The following is a 21,277-nucleotide window of genomic DNA, read 5'->3' as shown; positions in this document are numbered from 1 at the left end:
CAGCTTCCTAAGCATCCTTACTGCGGTACAACAACAACAGGAAAGAGGAGGCAGAGGTAGTTTGGGGAAGTTAAGAAAGGCTAGAAGCATGGTTTCAAAGCCACAGCAATGAGATTACTCTATGCACAAAGATGAAAAAAATTCGACACTGCTGTACCTACTACAGAGGAATGGTTTAAAGTTTAAAGGTTTTGCTGAAATGGATAAATTAACTTCTTCGATTAGAGAGAAGACATTATCTCTATGTATTGCTGATTGGAAGTCTTATGGACTTTCAGATTTGCATAAAAATGAAAACAATGAACTTGTGACCTATGGTTTTGGTGATTAGATAGATTATAAAAAAATGATACAATGTAATGTTAGAGAGGTCAAAATATACTTGGGCTTATAACCGCTGTGAAGAATATTGGAAGCCACTTCTTTATATTTTCTTTCTTTCTTTTCTATTTTTCTGTAACTTTTTTTCTTGCCCTTTGTCTTTTGTTTTCTTTTTTTCTTACTTTCTACTAGTATATGTTAGCATTTATCTTCTTGTTTAAAGGTTTGAATAAAAAAACTATCTATCTATCTATCTATCTATCTATCTATCTATCTATCTATCTATCTCAAAGTGTAAACATTAACACAGAGATTTATTTTACTGATATCACTTGATCTGATACAGTAACATTATTATATCCTGCATAATACATTGGGATTCCAAGCACCCAAACTATTTAGTCTTAATGCAGAACAATCTGCCAGCAGGAGAATCAGAAACAAGCTGCCATTAACCTAGGCCAGTGTTTCTCAACCTTGACAATTTTAAGGCATGTGGACTTCAACTCCCAGAATTCCACAGCTAGCAACGCTGGCTGTGGAATTCTGGGAGTTGAAGTCCACGTGCCTTAAATTTGTCAAGGTTGAGAAACACCGACCTAGGCCTCCCTCAGCCATCCAGCTGACCACAAATTTCACAAAAAATAACCTGACTTACAACTCAGCTCTATTCATAAGTTGGGGGGAGGTGTTTCCAAAGTGGACACATCTAAGACATTACCCATTCATGATAACATTCTTCAACCTGTGCTTCCTAAACAGATGAAAAATTGATCTTACTTTTAAAGGAAAACCGTGGTTGCGCAGTGGTTATAATGCAGTACTTCAGTCTATTTCTGCTGATTGCCAGCTGCCAGCAGTTTGGCAGTTGAGTCTCACTGGCTGAAGGTTGACTCAGCCTTCCATCCATCCGAGGTGGGTAAAATGAGGACCCAGATTGTTGGGGGCAATAGGTTGACTCTGTAAGCAGCTTAGAGAGGGCTATAAAAGCACTGTGAAAAGGTATATAAGTCTAAGTGCTATTGCTATAACCATTACCAGTGCTGTTTTTTTTTTATTATTCCCTTTCTGTCCCGTAGACTAGTAAATCAGGTTTCAGATATCACAGAGGTGGGCAAAGGACAATTTTCCTGGACACTCAAATAGAGTTCAGGAAGCAGAAACATGCTTCTCTCTCCCCAAAGTAAGAAAATGAAGGCATTCTGGAACCCTGCTGATGGCCGGGCAGGACAGGATCATTCAGGAAAATGGAGCAGAACTTTCTCTGTGTCTGCAGAGTGCCAACTTACCATTTAGAGAAGCTACCCAGAGAGACAAGGTTGCCCTAAACACAGCAGGAATGAAGCTGTTTCTTACAGGTCCGTAAGCTTTGCTTTTTTGAAGAGCAGAAAATTGGCACCAAATAAGTGAAAACATACACCCAGACTGATGATAACTGAGCTGAGAGATTTTGGCAGTGCGAGGGAGCAACTTGTCTTTGTTAGGACGTTGTGGAGGGGGAAGGGTTGGTTTTGTTTGGGGCTGGCTTTTTGTTTTGGGTGTAGTGTGGTCTCATCCATTCAGAAGCCAATTTAAAAAAGCTATTTTAAGGCCAGAGTGTTATTTTAAGTATACTAAAAGTATAATGCTGGGAAAACATGGGACCTTTCCATGATCATTCTCAATCTGACTTCCGATCTCCTCATGGTACACAGAGGACACACCTTCATATGATGACTTTCAGCCAGTTTCAAGCTGACACCAGGCTTTTGATTCCAGGTTGCTGGTCACTGGCTTATTTGGAAAGCCGACTGAACATTTTGGAAGGAGGATGGAGTGATTGAGGGTGTTCTGAAAGCTAAAATTCTGAAAATTGATTCCCCCCCCCCCCAGACACCGGTTGAGTGGTAGTGGTGGTCTGCATTTTCCTCCCAACTTCAGGGCTTAGATTTTCCTTTCTAGAGACTGAGTTATATATAGCACTGTATTTCTTTTTCCAGCATAGTCATCTATTGTATAACCATGGTTACAATCATTAGGAAAATATGCAGCTGCAAAAGTGCTATAGGCTGTTCTCCTTTCCACCTTTAGAAGCTTTTAAACAGTAACAAAAGAATGTTAGGAATGTTTTTAAAGCTTTTTTGTTTTGCAAAATCATGCCTCCCCACTTCCAGAATTTCCTATCACAGTGGAAAGTGGAGGGTGAGAAGGGCTTTTGTTGGGTATTGCTTTTTTGGCATGAAATGGAGAAGAGGGGAGTTTTGCTGCCCTTGGACACAAAGCATTTCACTCACATACAGGTGCACACGCAAACACAGAGACCATAATGGACAGCTAGAGACATTACTGATTAGTCCAGAGCGACCCATGTTCTGAGATTGGAGTTGAGAGTGAGAGTTGAGAGTTGTATAAGCAACTTCAAATATGTTGGAGATTGAGGAATGGAATTGGTGGAGAAGACTAGAGATGGCATTGGCTAGTCCAATCAAATAAATTCTCTCTTACTTGAGGTCCTCTAGTTCCACTTCATTGATGATCCGTGGCTTTTCATACAATCATAGAGGTCATGATTTATCTGTTCCAATCCCTGCTTGGTGCAGGAGCTAATAAAGTATTTATTTGCATTTCAATAGATTTCATTAAGCTCTTGGATGACTGTGGGTGCTGAAAGTGCACTGGCTTTGTTCCAGTTATTCAGAGTGATTCCAGAAGGTGGCAATTAGGGAGGCCTGTTCTATCTTCTTAGCAAACCATTCTACAAAGGTCAGTTTTATCACTTGCATACAGGTATGTTTAAAATTGACTTAATGAAGCAATTGGGAGAAAGTTCGATGGAGTCTCATTCTGGCAAAGCATTTCAGAAGGACACCAGTCAAAGACTCTGAATGCCATTAAGAGATCCAAAAAGACAGATTCACTATGCAACACATGTACAACACATGCACATGACATTCATCAAGCAACTCAAGCAGCATCAGCTACAAATATCAAGAATATCATGCTTGACAAACAAGGTCCAATGGATCACTAGAGCTTTTACTTGTTGAAGCCCAGAATGTGATTGACTGCACACACCATACTAAGTCATGGGGATTTTCTAAACTATGGTTCATGTATAAACCACTACTGATATGATTAAACACCTCTCTCTTAGCTAGCAACTACATACGGCTTACAAGCTTTAATGGCTAGATTCAAACAGCAGTGTGAAATAAGCCCTAGAAGTAATATCCTATCACTCCATTGAGTGATACTGTATAGCAGTGTTTCCCAAACTTGACAATTTTAAGGCATGTGGACTTCAACTCTCAGAATTCCACAGCCAGCATTGCTGGCTGTGGAATTCTGGGAGTTGAAGTCCACATGCTTTAAAATTGTCAAGTTTGGGAAACACTGCTGTATAGTAATAGCACGGAAACAGTTTCTCCAATACAAAATGTATATGGCGAGGTCTCCCAGGGTTTTTGTATCATATTCAATATCCCTAAGCCAGCTTAGAGAGGAAGTCAGACTGGGCCACCAATTGTCAAGGTTGTCAAAATCCGTGTCTACTGCAAAAAGATTAGTACCAGAAGTAGCTCCTCAAAAGGCAAAGGTGACAATAAGAATCCCTTGGAGAAGGAGGATGAACTCACAATGGACCACCGCAACCTTAATGACCATCTTGCTCATTAAGTGGATTGTGCTACAGCATCATCCATACGGTAAAACAAAGGAACCATTTATATATCTTGCAATTACATCCCCCCAAATTCCTGCCAGCCTAACCAGTAGTTAAAGTCTCACACATCTTAGGGGCACTGAATCAGGGAACATTTTTGCTTAACTTAATTGTATTATTAATGGTGGGAGGTGCTTCTAATCATTGTTAATGAAGTGCATCAAACCCTGGCCATTGCTATCTCATGTTCTTCCACTGCTTCTGCACAGAGAAAATATTGTTTTCAATCTGGCCTTGCCCACCTCACGTTTAAAACTGAGGTCATGACTATAAGAATAAAATAGAGCTGGCTTCTACTGCTCAACTGCTAAACCCATTTACTTCAGTGTAAATGCCATTCTGTTTTAGAAAAAGATAATGTGACTTTGAAAATATAGTAGGATAGTAGGAACATTTGTAACTCTGGCTACTTATCTTGAGCTCTCCACTTTAAATAAGAAGAAAGGAACTTTCATCAAATAGATGTGCTGACACTCCCTGAAGATATGCATCAAATTGCCATCTCCTGCATTCATGTTAGTCCATCTGCTGTTGATAGGCCTTGTTTGCCAATGCAACTAAGCTGCAACTTTGGAATGGCCATTTGGAGCCCCTCTCCCTAGTTGGCCAACTCCTTGCTCTAACCCTGAATTTAGATCAGGTGTGTGCAGTTGGAAAAAGTTTGTTCCTTTGCTTTCACCCCAGCATTTAACGAGGCTATTAAATTTAACCAAACCAATTAGATAACCTCCCTGTCACAAGGCCTTGGGTTAAAAGCAACAAACATTCTCTTCAATGATTTGTCATTCACAGACTGTATGTTGACATGTCAGGGAGAGTCTCTTAGCCTAGCAGAGGTGGAGCATCATATACTGAGTCTTTTAATAGGGTCATAAAATCCACCATCACTTCCTCGCTGCCCCCACATACTCTCATGCCATCTCTACCCCCTGGATACCCTCAACAAGCATCAATCTGGCCAAAGTCAAGCCAGCTTGCTTCTTTGTCTTCTTTCCTACACCATAATGAAACAAAGGGGGAAATTCAGTATAAACTGTGGCTGGGAAGTTTGCATAACCAAAACACATGGCCCAGGACTGATTCTCCCCTGACATATCAAAGCTGGTTCTACCTTCTTTTTCATCTGTTACTTTAAAATGCAAGATGCTTTTTCACCAGGAAGATCCTCCTGGCCAGCAAGCTGAATTCTGCACTTATTGCCATATTTGTGTTCTTTTTTTTCCCTGAATTGCAACTTGGACCCCAACATAGAAAACCTCCAGAAAGCGCTTCTTAGTACAGGATTTAGATTCTTAGATGGAAAATGCAACAAGGGCAATTTTAAGAACCCAACGGTATAGATCAAATCCAACAGGAAACCGTCTTCTACCTGATTGACCCCTATGAGAATCAAAAAGGCAGACAGAGATGCCTTGGCTTGATCCCACAGGACTCTTCTTATGTTCTAGCTAGCCCTTCAGACTGATGTGAAGGTAAGTTGGCAAGATCTTCTGGAATCTCCCTACCGCCAAGCGATTTCTGAATAAGATTTCAAATGCCCAACTAGGATAGGGATTTCCTTAGCTATCATAAGCAAAGAAAAGTATATAAAAATTGAAATGTCACAGCATAAGCACTTTTGAGTAACTGAAAGAGCTTATTTGGAACACTCTTTTGTTTCATTAAGATATAGTCCTGGTCATACTTGGTTAGCCCTGCAAGGTAGCCCAGGCAAGGCACACAACCAGCAGTACCAGATCTATCTTTATTGAAAGGTTGCATTAACCAAATCTTACAAGTCTGAAAGTATTTCTCCCCTCCTCTCCTTTTACTCTCTGGAAACGTGGGAAGGCCATTTCTGAAATGCTTCCTACACACTCTCTCTTTGGGTTCAACCCTCCTGGGGGCTAAGATAGCTTTTATATGCCCATTGTCCCATCTGTGGCTCTCCCTCCCATCTCCCAAGGTCATTCCCACATGTCATTACATACATGTGCTACAGATCACACATACATTCATGTCAGAGGAGGGAGACAGAGGCAAACACTTTATTGAGAAAGCAAAGAGCACGCCCAATGGCAGAAATAGGTAACATCCACTCAAAACAGAATACAGTAAATGAAAAGCGTCCAACTTTGCAAATATCCAGAATTGTCATCCAATAGACCTACAATACACTGAGAAGGAAACTTCACTGTAATGCAACAAGGGCTGGACCACTGGGCTGAGATCCAGGGCTCAAACATCCAGGGGGGGAGATGGGTTTCAATATCCACTCTACAAGCAGCAAATGATGGGCTCAGCATCAGAATCAGGGCTGAAATTGGTCGCCCACACTTACAGAGGTTATAGAGCTTACGGCCACAAAGTGCGTTTGATCTGTGGCGTGTGTATGTAATGGTTTAATTGGGGAACATTTCATTGGAAAAGTGGGAGTTCCCAGGTGTGTATATGGTTAGGAGTGTTCATTCCCTTCTTGATCTATTTTTCTCTGAAGAAAAGATGCTCCAAGGACAGAGTTAGGACAGAGGAAGCCAGCCCCACCCTATTCTTGTAGCCACGATGTACATGAGTTCAAATGGGGGAAACAGCTCAGAAGATCTCACCTCTGAACAGGGTTTTATTTTGCTTCCTTTTTTACACACATGTACCAGGAATGCGTAAGAAATAATAAAGCATGGAAGTGCCCTGTGAAGTGACCTAGACAAGCTAGCGTTATTCAGCTTGTCAGCTTAAGGAAGGGGCTCCTAGCAAGCTATTAAACGGGAGTGTCTAAAATTATCTCTGTGTACGAGGGCGGCCTCATATGATTTACAACCTGCTTTATGTACACTTTCCTTTGTAACAACCAATAGCGCTGCTCAAGAGAGATGACCAGACAGAAGGCCGCCTTTCCGACTCACCCATGCTCCAGATGCTGGAAAGGCAGATCTTCTTTGGTCTCACTTCCTCTACCCTTCAAAGGGTACTTTCCAGATGTCTGGCCCATGTCCTATTAGATTTCTTTAAAATCAAAAGCAGGTTTGGCTGACTGCTGCAAAGAGGAGAAAATGCAACCCTGCTAGAATTATTTGCTCGGTCAGTTTAGGGGAGGAGCATGCTGAGGTCGCAATGGGAGCCAATTATGGCCAACAACAGATGATCTTGCATCCCATTGCCTCCTTCCTTCCAGAGGCATTTTCTACCCCTTGGAAGAAAGGCTGAGGTGCTTCCTCTCTTCAAAACAATATGAATATGCTAAAAAAAAATCTTAATTGAAATTAAAGCTTTTAGTTTTAAATACTTTTCCAAATTTGTGTGTCCTGCATCAAAGTGGTTTTTTTTTCTATGAAAAGTCTGGAGATACCAACTACCCGGGGCAGTTCTTGCCTTTGTGCCCTTCCATCTGGTGGCCAAACATTTCATTCTCATTTCAGTTGACTATTTCTGAACTTCACAATCTGATAAGGAATTTGGTGGAATTTCCTAAAAGCTTAAAAATAGCCACTTGTATATCTTGCTCACTAAAACATGTGAATTCTGCCCTTTTCAAAGAACTGCTGACATCTCTGCCTTCCTTGCGTTATCTCCTGTCCATTTCCATTCTGCAATATTTGCAGTCTGCCTTACTCTCCTGCATGGCTATAAAATCCACAGTTGTGTCACACCTATTCTCGTTATTATAAGTCTTTTCTGGGTTGATGAGCATCTTCAGAATTCTGGCATCTATCTGGGGAAGGGAGGGTATTTTACAAAAATGGCTGTTGTCAAGAAGGCTTCTTAATCACAAATGAGGAAAGCCAGTGTCAGCCCTTTGTGGTGTCAGGACTGACACCACAAATTTAGAGCTGAACTCTATTAATATAGGCTAAAATAAACAGAACCTTGAAGGCCTGGAACCCTTCCCTCCCTCTTGCACCAAAGAGAATCAAGGCTGAGCCGTGTTAATGTTCTTCCTCAAATTTTCCTGGACTCAGTTTATGTTTTGCTAACAATCTCCACACTCCTTTTCCAAGGTCATCTCTATACTTCTCTACAACCAGTCACAAGACTCCCCTTTACCACTAGGCATAACTGGCTGAGGAATTCTGGGAGCTGAAGTCCACAAGTCTTAAAGTTGCTAAATTTGTAAAGCCCTGCTGCACTAGACAAACTTTCTAGAAATATGGTCCAAAACTTCTAGAGGTCTCTGAGCTGGGGGTTGCTGTCTCAGTTTAAGGTTGACTGTGAGTTCCCCTTATCATTAGCCTTTGCCAGTTGGTGGGCAATCTTTCAGCCCCAAGTGTCTATGGAGATTTTCAGTCATCCAGGTCATGGTTGTCCCAAAGATGCTTTTTCAAAAGGCAACAGGATTATATTTTTCCTTGAAGACATTTCACTTCTTATCCAAGAAGCTTTTTCAGTTCTGAGTCCCAAGAATTTGGGGTTTGAGGGGAATACCAGGGAGCACACTTTTCCAAAGTGGATGGGAGTAAGAATCTGAGGGAAAGGCAAAAAAAAATGGCAGTGCCAGCTCAAGGTTTTCATCAACAATCTAGGATGTAACTCCTCCATATCCTGTGCGTTATTATTCTAAAAAACACCAGGAAACCACTGCATTCCACTGGAAAGCCACAATGCTAAATTTTGACAACATAATTACCTCACAGGAGTTTGCTAGCTAACTCAAGGGAGAATTTTAGGAGTCGCCCAGGACTATGGGTGTATGGGTGGATATACACAAGACAAACAAACCCCATTCAGGTATCCGGATTTTGCCATCTGGAAGCTTGTAGTCATAATACTAAACAGGGACTAGTTTGTCATATGAGTTGACAAGAGGTTTGATCTAGAACCAAGAATAAAAGATCCCATTAGAGACCTGTTTCAATGGCAAAGTACTTACTCACAACTGAAAATATTTTGCAGAAAGAATGATAACAACCTATGTTATGCAAACACTTCCTAAGAAAGCAGGTTAGCCTTTCCTATCTTGCTTTTCAGGTTTCATGATTCAGAACTTGGTAATTCTGCCCTTTGAAATGGGTTACTGTTAATATTTTTATACACTGCTAAAATTCTTGTGTCTGTTTGTTTGTAACCTTCAAATTGGGAAAATTGTACATAATACTCCTCCCTCCTGCTATTTTCTCCACAGCTACAACACTGTGGTAGGTTGGGCTGAGTGTGACTGGCCCAAAATCATTAACTAGCTTTTGTGCCTAAGGCAGGACTTGAACTCACAGTCTCTTTATTTCTAGGCCAGCACCTTAACCATTATATTAAATGGCTCTCTGCCATTATATTAAATGGTTTTCTACCCAACTGAATGGCAGTAAGTCCTGACAGCTGAGTGGCAACTAGCTGCTTTGAAACCTGTGAATAGCAGTGTCTGATGAGGGGAGAATGAGGGAGTGGCTCAGATGCTTTCTGGCATGGTATGTTTGGCTGGGGAAGGGCATGTGCAGTGAGTCCACTTCCTCCCCAGAGGAGGGAGCCCGTTGGAGACATCCCAAGATTGAAGCAGAAGGGGTGCAGTTTTCCTTACAGTCCATAGTTCTCCTTGTTTCCCCTCCCCCTAACAAAGTGGCAGGCAGTTCCACAGGTCAGCCAAAGAAGAGGAGATTTCTGATACTCCCTGCCAGCTTCCTACAAGCAAAGCCAATGGGAAAGTTGGCAGGAAGTCGGAAGTCATTCAGACTCTCACTGCCTTTTTTGCCTGCCCCTAGTCATTCTCTTTCTCTCTTTAGGTAAGGAAATATCTCTGAAAGGATGTCTTAATGGTTAGCTAGCCCTATTTATCAAATATTAGAATCTTGCCCCTTGAGACCTAACTGGAGAAGGATTGACTGATTATAGGTCAACTATGCCCAAACTGCAGCCTCCAAGCAGATTAGACTATAGTTCCCATCAACCCAAGCTAACATAGCAGAACTCTACCTTAGGGGGAAAAAAAAAACCAGAAATCTCTAAGAAGGTTACTGGGAATATCTTAGCAAGGACAGAACCAACTTCTATTTATCCACATACACTAGCAGGGCCACAATAAATACCACAAGCAACTATAGCACAAATCCTACATTCTTAGTTACCTCTGTGCCTCACCTGACTTCCTGTTTCATGCTATTGTACTTCGATTTGCACAGGGCACAGTTAACTTCTGATGCCTGGGATCTATGGGCCAAGTTGTAACAAAGATAGCCTCATCTTAGCCTTCAGTGGAAATTCCAGCACAATTTGCTCTTTATTTATTGGAAATATATTACAATTAATTTCTTCATATTATTTATTTATTAAATTTATATTTCTTTAGATTAGGAACAGTATCATGTAGCCCAGGGATCCTCAACTCCCAGGTCGCGGCCTGTTGGGAACCAGGCTGAGCAAATGGCGGGTGAGCGCGTGAAACCATCTCCTCTCCCCCCCCCCCGTAACCGCCACTGGTCTGTGGAGCCAGAAAGATTGGGGACCACTGATGTAGCCCATTCCTTTTGCCTAAGTTCCTTATGTGTACAAGTAGTTGTCAACTTATGACTGTAATTGAGCCCATAATTATGGTTGTTAAGTCTTGGCAGTCGTAAAGCAGATCACCATATGACTGCATCTGAAATTATAACCTTTTTGTGGCATTCTTGTATTTATTCATGTACTTCAAACTTTCCTTAATGATATGTTCTTTAGATATGTTGGATTTCAACCCTCATCATCCCACCCACTATTCTAATGCTTATTTCTGAAACGCAGAAAAAAAAATCTAGAGCATAAACTAGGCTTATTTTGCAATGGCCAAATCCTGTAGCTATGATTCAGCATTGCATGAAAAAAAGAAAAAAAAACCAAAGAAAATTTGTCATGTCTCTGAAAGCAGAGATCTACTGATTTGCAAGAAGTCAAAACTGCTGAGTCATTTTTCCACATTGCTCCCCTCCCAATTACCAAAATATAGTTTTAAGAGGGGCCTAGATAAAGGAAAACAGAGATCTTGCTGTTACTTGTAACAATATAGAGATGTCTGATATTTCAATAGGGCTTTAGCTGCATTTGCACATTTTTTCATAAACAGGAGAAAAGTAATGTGACTTTGAAGGAAAATCAACTCTGATAAAAGTCTTTTGAGAAAGTCTAACTGCATAACACGCCCATCCTTTTATCAGCATAGCCTTGTCAGAGAAATTATTACTGAACCACTAATCGCCCATATGGTTCCTACCGTAGGGACCATTTCATAAATGGATTAATAACAGGACTCACATTTCACTAGGCCTTGATTTGTATGGTTAGGATGCACTGAATAAGTCACTATTGGCTGGCTTCACACAAATACAGTAACTAAATCATAACCAACTCGCCATACACTGGTTTACTGTGAACCAAGACATGTCTCTGTGGCAAGCCCCTTCCGCTGAGGATCAGTATCACAGAAAAGAGACATTCTTGCTCTTTTTTTCCTGTTAGGCACTGCAGCCCCTCCACTCACCTCTACGAGCTTTAGAGATTCTGGGCAGGTTCTTTTGGAATCTCTTTTTCGTGCAACACCAGCAAGCCAATTTGCACAAGGCAGCCAGCTCTGCCACGTCATAATCCGTGGTACTTACAAGCCACCTCCAGCCAGAAACCAACCAGGCTTGCAAGCTTTCTATCCTTTCCCCTATATTACAGGGACTACAATCAGGGAAGGTGTGGCAAAAAGTCAGCCTCTCCACCCAGAAAACAAAGGTCAGGAAACATATGGGCAAGTGTGTCCTCCTGCAGCAGAGCAAAGCGGGATCACAGCCTCTTTCCTGGCATTTGCTAAGCTGCTGCTTTCTGATGAACCACCAAGAGATTACTGATAATGATGTAAGCTTATGCTCTCCCAGGTTGCTCACCCATTTGCTTCTACAGATGAACGCCGATTATGGCATGCAGAACCTGCAACCCAAATGATTCTGGATTTAAATATCCACAAACTCCAATTCATTCTGGAACTTAAAGTGAATACCTGAATTTGTCTACGTCAGGGGTTCCCAACCAGGGGTGCAAGACGATATTCCAGGGGGTGCGAAAACTTGAGTTTCCAAAATTAAAGTGTATATGCATAATTTGTTGTCGTTATTTTGAACTTTTGTAAGGGGTGCGAGAATATATCAGAAGCGTTCCAGGGGTGCGGGGTATAGAAAACTTTGGGAGCTGCTGGTCTCCGTGAAAGGCTGCTGGGTTTGTTTGTGTGGGAAGAAATGACTCTGTCTAAACTGGTAGTTATTTTCACTGTTGAACAAAGCATCATTTTTGCTACTGAAATCGTTTAAATAGCTTCCTGAGATGATCATATTTAGAAAATTGTTCTATTTCACTTTCTAACTGGAAGTACAATTCAATTTTCATTCTGCTTTTTTTTTAAAAAAAAGTGCATGCGCCCAATAACACTCTGACACTTTCCTTATCTCTCCAAACACAGTAAAGGTGCAAATGTCTGATATATGCAATGTGTGGAAGTGACAGATGTCACATTGAATGATGTATGCAAAGCATACCAAGAAGGTAACACTATAAGAAAGGTGTTATTTCAGATATCAGTGCAAATGAAATTCTGCAATGTTTCCTTATTACACACTCCTTGTTTATAAGAGGAAATAATCACTTTCAACAGACCCAAATCCCACATAAGGCATACAAAGAACTGCCAATATCCATTTTTGAATGTTTGTAGAATGTCTAGCCTGAAATTTGAATATACTGATCTTCATAAGAAATATCACAATCCATATTGCATTCATATTGGTTTCCTCTGTCCAGTCTAGGCTCCCTTCTGAAGTCAGTGCTCAGGCATAATTTCTCCTTGGGTTCAATTCACATGTGCTGGCAATATCCTGGGTCTCCATCTTTGTGGCTAGCTATCACACTAGTCACAGAGTTGTTTATATGTGTGAATCTGCTTTAGGTTTAATGTCCGGAGCATTTCAAATGCTAGTTTTTACATTAATGCTGGTGCAATAGATGAAGTCCCAAATTCCAAGACAATTACAAAGGAGCATTTGGAGAGAATCTGAAATTAAATTGGCTACTGTCCAATTTAATTTATCTCTAATGACACAAAAGAGAAAGGCATAACTTAATCATATCAATATCTAATCATACCAATCCTATCATACTAACCCTGTTTTTACTCTTTACTCCATATCTTCTTTTCCTGATTTCTTTTGTTGGGCTGATTAGCATTCAGCCAAGAAAAAAGTTTTAGACAACCTGAAGGCAGGCTCCTAAAGTTGTAATCTTTCAGTAATTAAAGTAACATCTGACATATTGATTTTGTTTATCTCTTCCCGTTAGAGTTATATAACTCTGCTTTCATTCCCTCACATACAATATATAATATCACAAAAATGAACCAATGATAGAACAATTCTCTGCTCAGCTAAATATACTACATCAAAAAATGACACTGATGCACCCCCTCAGTGCACACTAGAATCCTGTCCCAAATATTAGCAGGGGAGGAATGACACAGTTTAATGTTAAAAGTGGAAAGAATGCTGTGTAATTTACATGTTTCCAAGGGAATGGAATGCTCCAAAAGAATCCTATTCTTCAAAAAGATCCTATCTGTAGGAAGTTTTCAAATGGCTTCCAATGTCCTTTTTTATTTTATTTTTCTTAAAAGATATTTAAACCTTTCAGTTTTGTTGTATGGAGATGAGAAGTTGTCACTCTGCCTTCAAATGCCAACATATCAATTTGATTTCCACACAAGCATAAATGATAGAGGTTACTGACCTTACTTTTTCCTCAGCAACTCATCTCTTCCCAAGAACCACCCAGACCTTTTGCAGATAGAGATCAAGCCCAGAAAATTTGTAGAAACAAAAAATGCCAACCAATTATGGAAGGAGAATAGCATATAGTATGCTACCAAAGATAGTATGATCTCTACTAAGGATATCCCCAGGGAGAGGATCGAAACATCAAGATCGAGTCCACAAACATGTGGTCAAACCCTGTCCCCTGCATCAGGGGTCCCCCACATCAGGACAGGATTGCCATCTTGACTTTTATGACCCCCCTTACAGCCCCCAGTCTCTTTTCTCTAGGACACAAAGACAGGAAGAAGCTTTCAGAGGGCAAGCCACTGGGAGGGCATGCACTGTGACAGGCGAAAGACTGTCTAGCCACAACGGCCAATAAAACAGAAGCCTCTTCTACCAGTTTACACTGCAAAATTCTGAGTAGAGAGTCAGCAACTGTCTCTCCCTGTTTCACCCCCTCCCTGTTTCCCATCTGAAACCGCTCCCACCCTCCAAACGACCTCTTGCAGAGGGGAAAGCAGCAGGATTCCTTCTTCCTGGAAAACAAGTAAAATGAAACAAGATTGGTTTAACAAGAGTGCTTTTCATTCTTCAATTAGCAAACTCAAATCATTTTTTTTTCCTTCATCTGTCTGTGAGTTTCATGGTAATGACTAAGAAAAATGCTGAGTCACCATACTGGCAATGCAGACAGCAACCGCAAAGTTTTGAAATCCTTTTGGTTCTGGACCATATTTATATGACACAGCAACTCCATGAATGACTTGCACGCATGCATGATTGGAAGCGGCGGAGGAAAGACTCTGAGTAAGGCATTCATCACAAGTCCATATGTTAGCCTTGAAAGAAGGAGCCATTCCTGAGCATCCATCAGACTCCAATTTCATGTGGCTTCCACAGACAAAACCAAGCAGACCATAAGCTTGAACAGAAAGTGGTTTCCTGTGTTTCTACATAATGAAAAGGAAGCCTTGCAAAAATGACAATGCTCAGTATTTGTTTGCAACAGAGCAAACAGAAAGATAATTACAGAGAATACAGAAAGGCAAATGATCCTAGTTTTAATCAAAAATGATTCAGGAAAAATGCTCCATACATCCTGTGAGTGCAGCTTCTCTCTCCTATTTTCAATGCAGCCCGATCTTTTCAGATACCCGCACTTGCTTATAGAAAAAAGAAAAGAAAAAAAGAATGGTTGCCACCACTTTGAAAATCATATTAATTTCTAGGAGTGGATTCCTTCTTAAAGCAGCAATAGCGCTTTTTAAAAAGTCACTTTTGTTAATTCTAAGGAATGATTTTTTTTGAAAGCAATGACACCACACATTTCTCCTGAACAAATACCGGCTGAAAAGCTAACCTCAGAAGACTGAGCTTGTCATTCAGTCACAGAGCTTTCCAGTATTTGAAAACTGCACCCTTCTTAAAAAGTAACACAAACTCAAAAGCTGGCCAGGTGTGTCACATAGTTCCATAACGGAACAGGGTTTAGTAGTGGCAATGAAGAAGCACATCATTACAGCCATTGTGAAACCCAGCTGGTAAAGCTCTTCATTCTAACTTTCTTGCAGCCTAATTTGGCCAGTTCTATACGATGTGTATAGCACAATTCCCCAAGGGGATGTTTTGAAAAGAGCTTAGCAAAAGAAGTCACAGAATGGCTGAAATAAAGAACTATTGTTATAACCTTCAGAGTAATAAATCTTTTGGAAAACAATTTGATCTTTCACTGCTTTGGGGGGGGTGATTCAAACCACATACTAGCTTTCTTGTTATTATCCAAATAACTAGACAATGATGCATATAAAAGCAAAATATTCTGGGTTAATGTAAGAATGAAACTGTAATAACAGCTCTAAAAAACTTGGAAGAGAATTTTGCTTCCCACTGTGTGTTCATCCATTTCTCTTATCCCATTGTTACTCCTGATGAAACAGATTCTTGGATTAAGACCGAATCAGTAGAATCTATTTAATCCTTGCCAAAGATACATCTCCTAAATCTAAATAAATAAATATACAGCTCTGAATGCTTTTATTTACCCAACGCCAAGATTGTTTTGGTTTTAAGCGGACTGCACCCCATGATATACATTGTATGGAAATGATTTATCTACCACAAAAGAAACTGTAGTTCAGCTTGGACTGCAGAGTTACTGTAGTATAATACCTATTGACATAGGCCTACACAATCTTTTTAAAGGCAACTGGAACTGCACAAGCTTCTCAAATTTACCTTGCCAGAAAGGTTTGCATTGAAAGTCACCGCAACCTACTGTCCAGGCAGAAATTAATGTTAGTTTTTTTTTCAGCCACTCATCTCTTCTAGTCTACAATTACTAGAACTACCAAATCAGAGCTGCAAAACTCCAAATGACCATCAGATGTCTGTAAAGAGTTTGTTCCTGAATCTTTCTGCTGACATCTGGTGAAAATTCAGATTCTTACAGGTCAGACATTCCAGCCCTAACAATTACAGCACAACTTTTTCTAAGTAAATTTTGCACGTGATCTTTTATTGGCACACCAGACCCAGCACTCCATTAAAAGGAAGTGATTTGATGTTACTTAAAAATAATTGCAATTACATTAAAATAATTGGAGCTGTGGGTGATTACTCCTAAAGTGTAGGGTTAGCATCAAGCTAAAATTAGCTTGATAAATTTTTTGAAGCGGTGCTCCAAGCCCACATAAGGCCATCAATTGTGGCCATGAATTTTAATTTTTTACCTTGAGCTACTCCAAAGGCAGGGAAGCTGTGGCTGCTTAGATATTTCTAAACTATAAAGTCCAAGATCCCCAAGAATGGGGTTCAGTAGCATTAACAACACTGGACATGGTAGGATCTATACCTCTTTTGGACAAATTCCTTATTTAAGAAAAATATTTAAATGTCTGTAAAAGGTCCTTCCCCCCTTATTGTTCCTCTCATTCCCCCTATTGAGGTTCATTACCTCCAATTCATTCATTTTCCTCCAGATCTGGCAAATCTTACACTGAACTGATAAAGCCTTGATGAACACAACAGATTGGGAACAGTTCTCTTAATCAAGCATCTTTTTTTTTTCATGACCAGTTCTTTTAATAAACTACAATATGCCAAAGATCTCCTGGTGATTTACTTTCCTATTTGCTTGGAGGATTCCATCTAATGAACAACTCAGCTTATAAAAATCCAGTAAAGAGAAAAGAACAAATGCCACTCACCCAGGAAGCAATAAGAAAAATCATGAGCAATGTGAAAATTCACAGTGCATCTACTTACTATTAGAAACATGTTGCTAGAGTGATGGACTTTGGCTTTGGCAAGACAGTTCTGAAGTTTTTTAAAGGGCAAATTAGATATTAGGATTGCAGTCATATGTTCTTTCCAGAGCAATTCTGAACAAGTTCTACAGAGGCTGTCATGGATTACAAAATGGCGTGGAAGGGATGGGGAGAGAAAGGACCTTTCTGAAAGGGGAAACGTACATTCTGTCCCCTAGCCCAAATTCCTAAAATCAGAAATAATGGCATGTCTTCCACTCTAACCATGTTCTCTCTGAAGCATATCGTATGCATTTCGATCAAGTCAACCCTCAAGTAAATCTGTAGGAGGTTATAATTTATATGGAAGGATCACTGGGCTTAGATCAGGGGTGCTCAATCCTCAGATGGTGGACCAGTACTAGGCTGCGGCATGCCAGCAACCAGTCTGCACAAACAAGCAAAGCCCCATCTGCGAGATGCAGACAGCACACAAAACCACGCACTCTCCGGTCCGTGGAAAAACCTCTCTCCACGGAACGGGTCCCTGGTGCCCAAAAGGTTGGGGACCTCTGGTTTAGATATCCATAGTGCTTGTCCCCCTCTCCCTTTGATGCTATCTCTGTGATATTTCGTTAGAGTTTCAACTAATTGGCTGGTCTGTTGGGAAATAAAGTACATCTGGAACCCAGACAAGTCCTACACTCATGTATTTTCACTCTAGCAAGTGAAAGCTCCCATTCTGAAGCTGTGTAGCAGCCAAAGATATGATATGTGGCTTAATACCAGCTTTACCCTATAACTGCATATCTGAATTACCCTTCTTGTTTTCCTGCATTCATTCATTAAGTGAAATGATATACTGTATAAGGTGATATCCTATATAGTTTAGTTAGATGTGAGCCTGATTGATCTTGAGTCAACAGATCTTACTTCAACTGAAACGTTGTCCTCCTAAATGTATATTCTTAGGAGTAAGGCAACAATCCCAAATTTATTTATTCATATTATCTACCAGAACAGGCATGACCCATTGGGTCATAATTTTAGAGAGATATGGTATCCATTCTGGATTTCTCAATGCTTTTAATAATAGCGGAGTTTCTAATGTACTGCTTTCACTGGAAACGTTCTTAAAAATTCAGGGAGATATTGTTGCCTGAAAATAGCCCACGTTGAACTGTATAGCACAGTCAAACATCAGGGGTTAACCACAGGGATTTTTTAAAAACATTCTGTATTAATTTTTATGTCATAAATGTTTCAGAAAATTTGCCAAATTTCAATTCCATGGGAGTCATGGGTTCCAGATTTTGGATGCATTCTATAAATTAGCCCATTTGAGGTACCTTGATTAAAAATCGTTATCCTATGAAGCACCATTTTGCCCATTAAAGGTTATAGGAACAAGAGTTTTAGTAGTATAAATCAGAGGTCCCTAACCTTTTGGGCACCAAGGACCGGTTCCATGGAGAGAGTTTTTTCCGTGGACCAGAGAGTGTGTGGTTTTGTGTGCTGCCTGCATCTCATGGATGGGGCTTTGTTTGTTTGTGCGGCCCAATTGCTGGCATGCCGCGGCCCGGTACTGGTCCATGGACTGGAGGTTGGGGACCCCTGGTATAGATAAAGCTGCCCATCATGCACAAAAAACTCTCTGCAGCATACAAAATTAAAACAAACATAATCTCACCTACCTCCAATGTCTAAACTGCTAACTTTATTGACCAACAATCGTGATAGAGCTCATCCACCCCTTGACTGGAATGCCTGGGGAAACAACCAGGACTTCAATGCCTTGCAAAAGGATAGCAGGATGGATATTTATTGGAATTTGGAATTTACTTCCAGTATGCAAATATTAATATATCACATGATCAATGGGATTTACTTCTATCTTACACAAGGATATGCTACACAGTTCACTTAAGTTTCAAAACTCAAATCAATTTAAATGATGCTAGGAATTTTTTCAGAGCATGTACATATGACCATAATGTGCATCTACATGCTGCTACATGCATATTTATCCTGCACTCACACACAGAAATGTGCACATTATGTCATTGGCTCACTCACTAATTTGCATACTGACTTATGAACTTCCATATTGGAAGACTTTTTCCAAATACAGGTGCTTCTAAACAGATGGCTCTAATAATATGTTAAAGGATTGGGGGAGGGGGAGATTAAAAAATGAGTAACGGTAAGGAACACATGGTAAGATTACAAATATAAAAAAGTATCTTTGCTCCAGCCTTAAATCCCATATGTACCAAATAGTACGTACACAAACTTTTCTTTGGAAGCCTCCTTAGTATTTGTTAATATGGAAAATGTGCCAAATTAGTTATGAAAGTTAATTAAAAAGAAATTTGTTTTAGACATCCTTGGCTAAAGTGGTATGGGAGTGTCGGACCTACCTCTCTACCCCTCCCCATGAATGGGATAAATGTCTATGGAGATTCTCAGTCATCCAGGTCATGGTTGTCCCAAAGGTGCTTTTTCATGAGGCAACTGGGTTTTTTCTCCTGAAGATGTTCCGCTTCTCATCCAAGAAGATGCTTCTTGGATGAGAAGCAAAACATCCTCAAGAGAAAAAACACTGAAAAGTCCACTTTCCTTTTGAAAAAGCACCTTTGGGACATGAATGGGATAGTTTTCAAAGTCAATTAAGACTTTTTAAATTTCTAGCCATTTTATATAAGGTTTTTTTTAAAAAAAAAATCTAGAGAGTGCTTTATCCATTTGGAGAAAAAGTAAGACCCTGTCCTCTCCTTTTAGCCAGGGTGAGCCAAGCCATTTACCCCAAGTCCTGTGATGGGGTTGCAGTTTTAGGCACTCGAGGGAACAAACCCAACCGAATACAATCGGATAAAAATATTAAGGTGGCATTCTCGCAACCATAAATGACTATCTATCCCCTCTCGCTGGCTTCGCACCACACACAGATCAGGTTGGCTGGACTTCTCCCAGCACCCTATCGACGACACAATCGAGCAAGCCGCTGCCTTGGGATTCGCCTGTTACGTGAACCCAACCGCCTCAGATAAAAGTGCGAGTTATCGACACGTGTAAAGGAAAGCGAACTAGGGGAATTTCCGTCCAACCACCCACGGTCAGAAGACATCCCTTCTGCCTGCCCGACTCGCTCACCTTCCAGACTGGGGGCCGAGAGCTCTCGGATCGTCCTCACCCAGGTCTCGGCAACGCGCCGGTTCTCTTCGGCATCCTGCGACGTCAGGACGCAAAAGGTCTTCGCTACCTTCTGCCGAGATTCCCCGCGGTACCACCAGCCCTTCTTGAAAGGGTAGCAAACGACGGAGAAGTAGGCGGCCGCCGGCTGCGAGGCGCTCTTGCTCTGGAAAGCGTAGCAGCCCACGCAAGTGGAGAGGCTCAGCGCGCTGGCCGCGTTGCTGCTCAGGGCAGCCGAGTCCAGCCGGCGCATCAGCAGCTTCGCGCCGCTTGTGAGGCTCAGGGCATAGTTCACCTTCAGAGAAGGGACGAGGCGAAAGACGCCTGAGAGCAAAACTTTCTCGGAAACGCCGTGGCCCGAACCGCCTTCCATCGCCTCAGCCGCAAGGAGCGGAGCGGGCGACCCGGCGCGGTGCTAGGGCTCAGCCCAATGAAGCGAGCGAAACAGCGCGGCTCCTGGACTTTCTTCTCAATGAGCGGCGGAGGGCTGGCTTTTGAGATTGGCGCTTTTCTCTCTGGCGCCATCGGCAGGCCGCTCCCAGGAATGGCGGGAGGCTGCATTCATTCATGACAAACTCCCAGCGCTTCACAAGCCGGTCGAGTTTTTTTTTTAGCCCGCTCTCGTGCACGCAAAAGATTTCGTTTTAAAAGTTACCTTGCTGGGCCCGCGAACTGAAAAGGCCGACCAGTCCTCAGCTGTTTGATCAGAAGGCTCTAGTAGGTTCCATGGGGATTAGGGCAGGTGTTTCTAGACTTGATATTGTAAAGCTAAGTAGGGTTGGGTTTGGTTTGTCCATGGATGGGGAATTCCATAGGCCAGACCAGAAAGTAAAGTAAAAATATCCCAGAAGAAAACTGCTTAAGCCTACAGTAGTCCTCGGCTTACGACCACAATTGAGCCCAAAATTTCTACAGTGAAACAGTTGTTAAGTGAGTTTTGCCCTATTTTACAACCTTTCTTGCCAGTTGTTAAGTGAATCCCAACAGATGTTACATTAGTACCACAGTTTAGAAGTGAATCCAGCTTCCCCATTGACTATCTTGTCAGACATTTGCTAAAGGTAGTCACATGACTTTAGGACAGGGGTTGGCAATCTTAA

General features: G+C 41.2%; 1 protein-coding gene across 4 annotated transcripts in view; it reads right to left on the bottom strand.

The window, feature by feature from the left end:
• The window catches only part of SPHK1 (sphingosine kinase 1), a 34,942-nt gene extending 14,051 nt beyond the window's left edge, over positions 1 to 20,891 (bottom strand). Inside the window, exon 1 of one of the 4 annotated variants that reach the window (XM_039327993.1) lies at positions 20,139 to 20,891. In XM_039327993.1, coding sequence (XP_039183927.1) covers positions 20,139 to 20,550 — 412 coding nt within the window. In that variant the 5' untranslated portion in view covers positions 20,551 to 20,891. Of the gene's footprint in view, positions 1 to 6,903; positions 7,035 to 11,435; positions 11,751 to 20,138 lie in introns of those variants that run through there. The other 3 variants (XM_039327992.1, XM_039327995.1, XM_039327994.1) reach the window with 3 other exon arrangements.
• Between the last annotated feature and the right edge of the window lie 386 nt (positions 20,892 to 21,277).

The sequence above is a fragment of the Crotalus tigris genome, unplaced genomic scaffold (assembly GCF_016545835.1).
Source record: "Crotalus tigris isolate CLP2741 ecotype Arizona unplaced genomic scaffold, ASM1654583v1 scf7180000024370.6872682, whole genome shotgun sequence".
NCBI lineage: Eukaryota > Metazoa > Chordata > Lepidosauria > Squamata > Viperidae > Crotalus > Crotalus tigris.
This window is presented reverse-complemented; position numbering and strand designations above follow the sequence as displayed.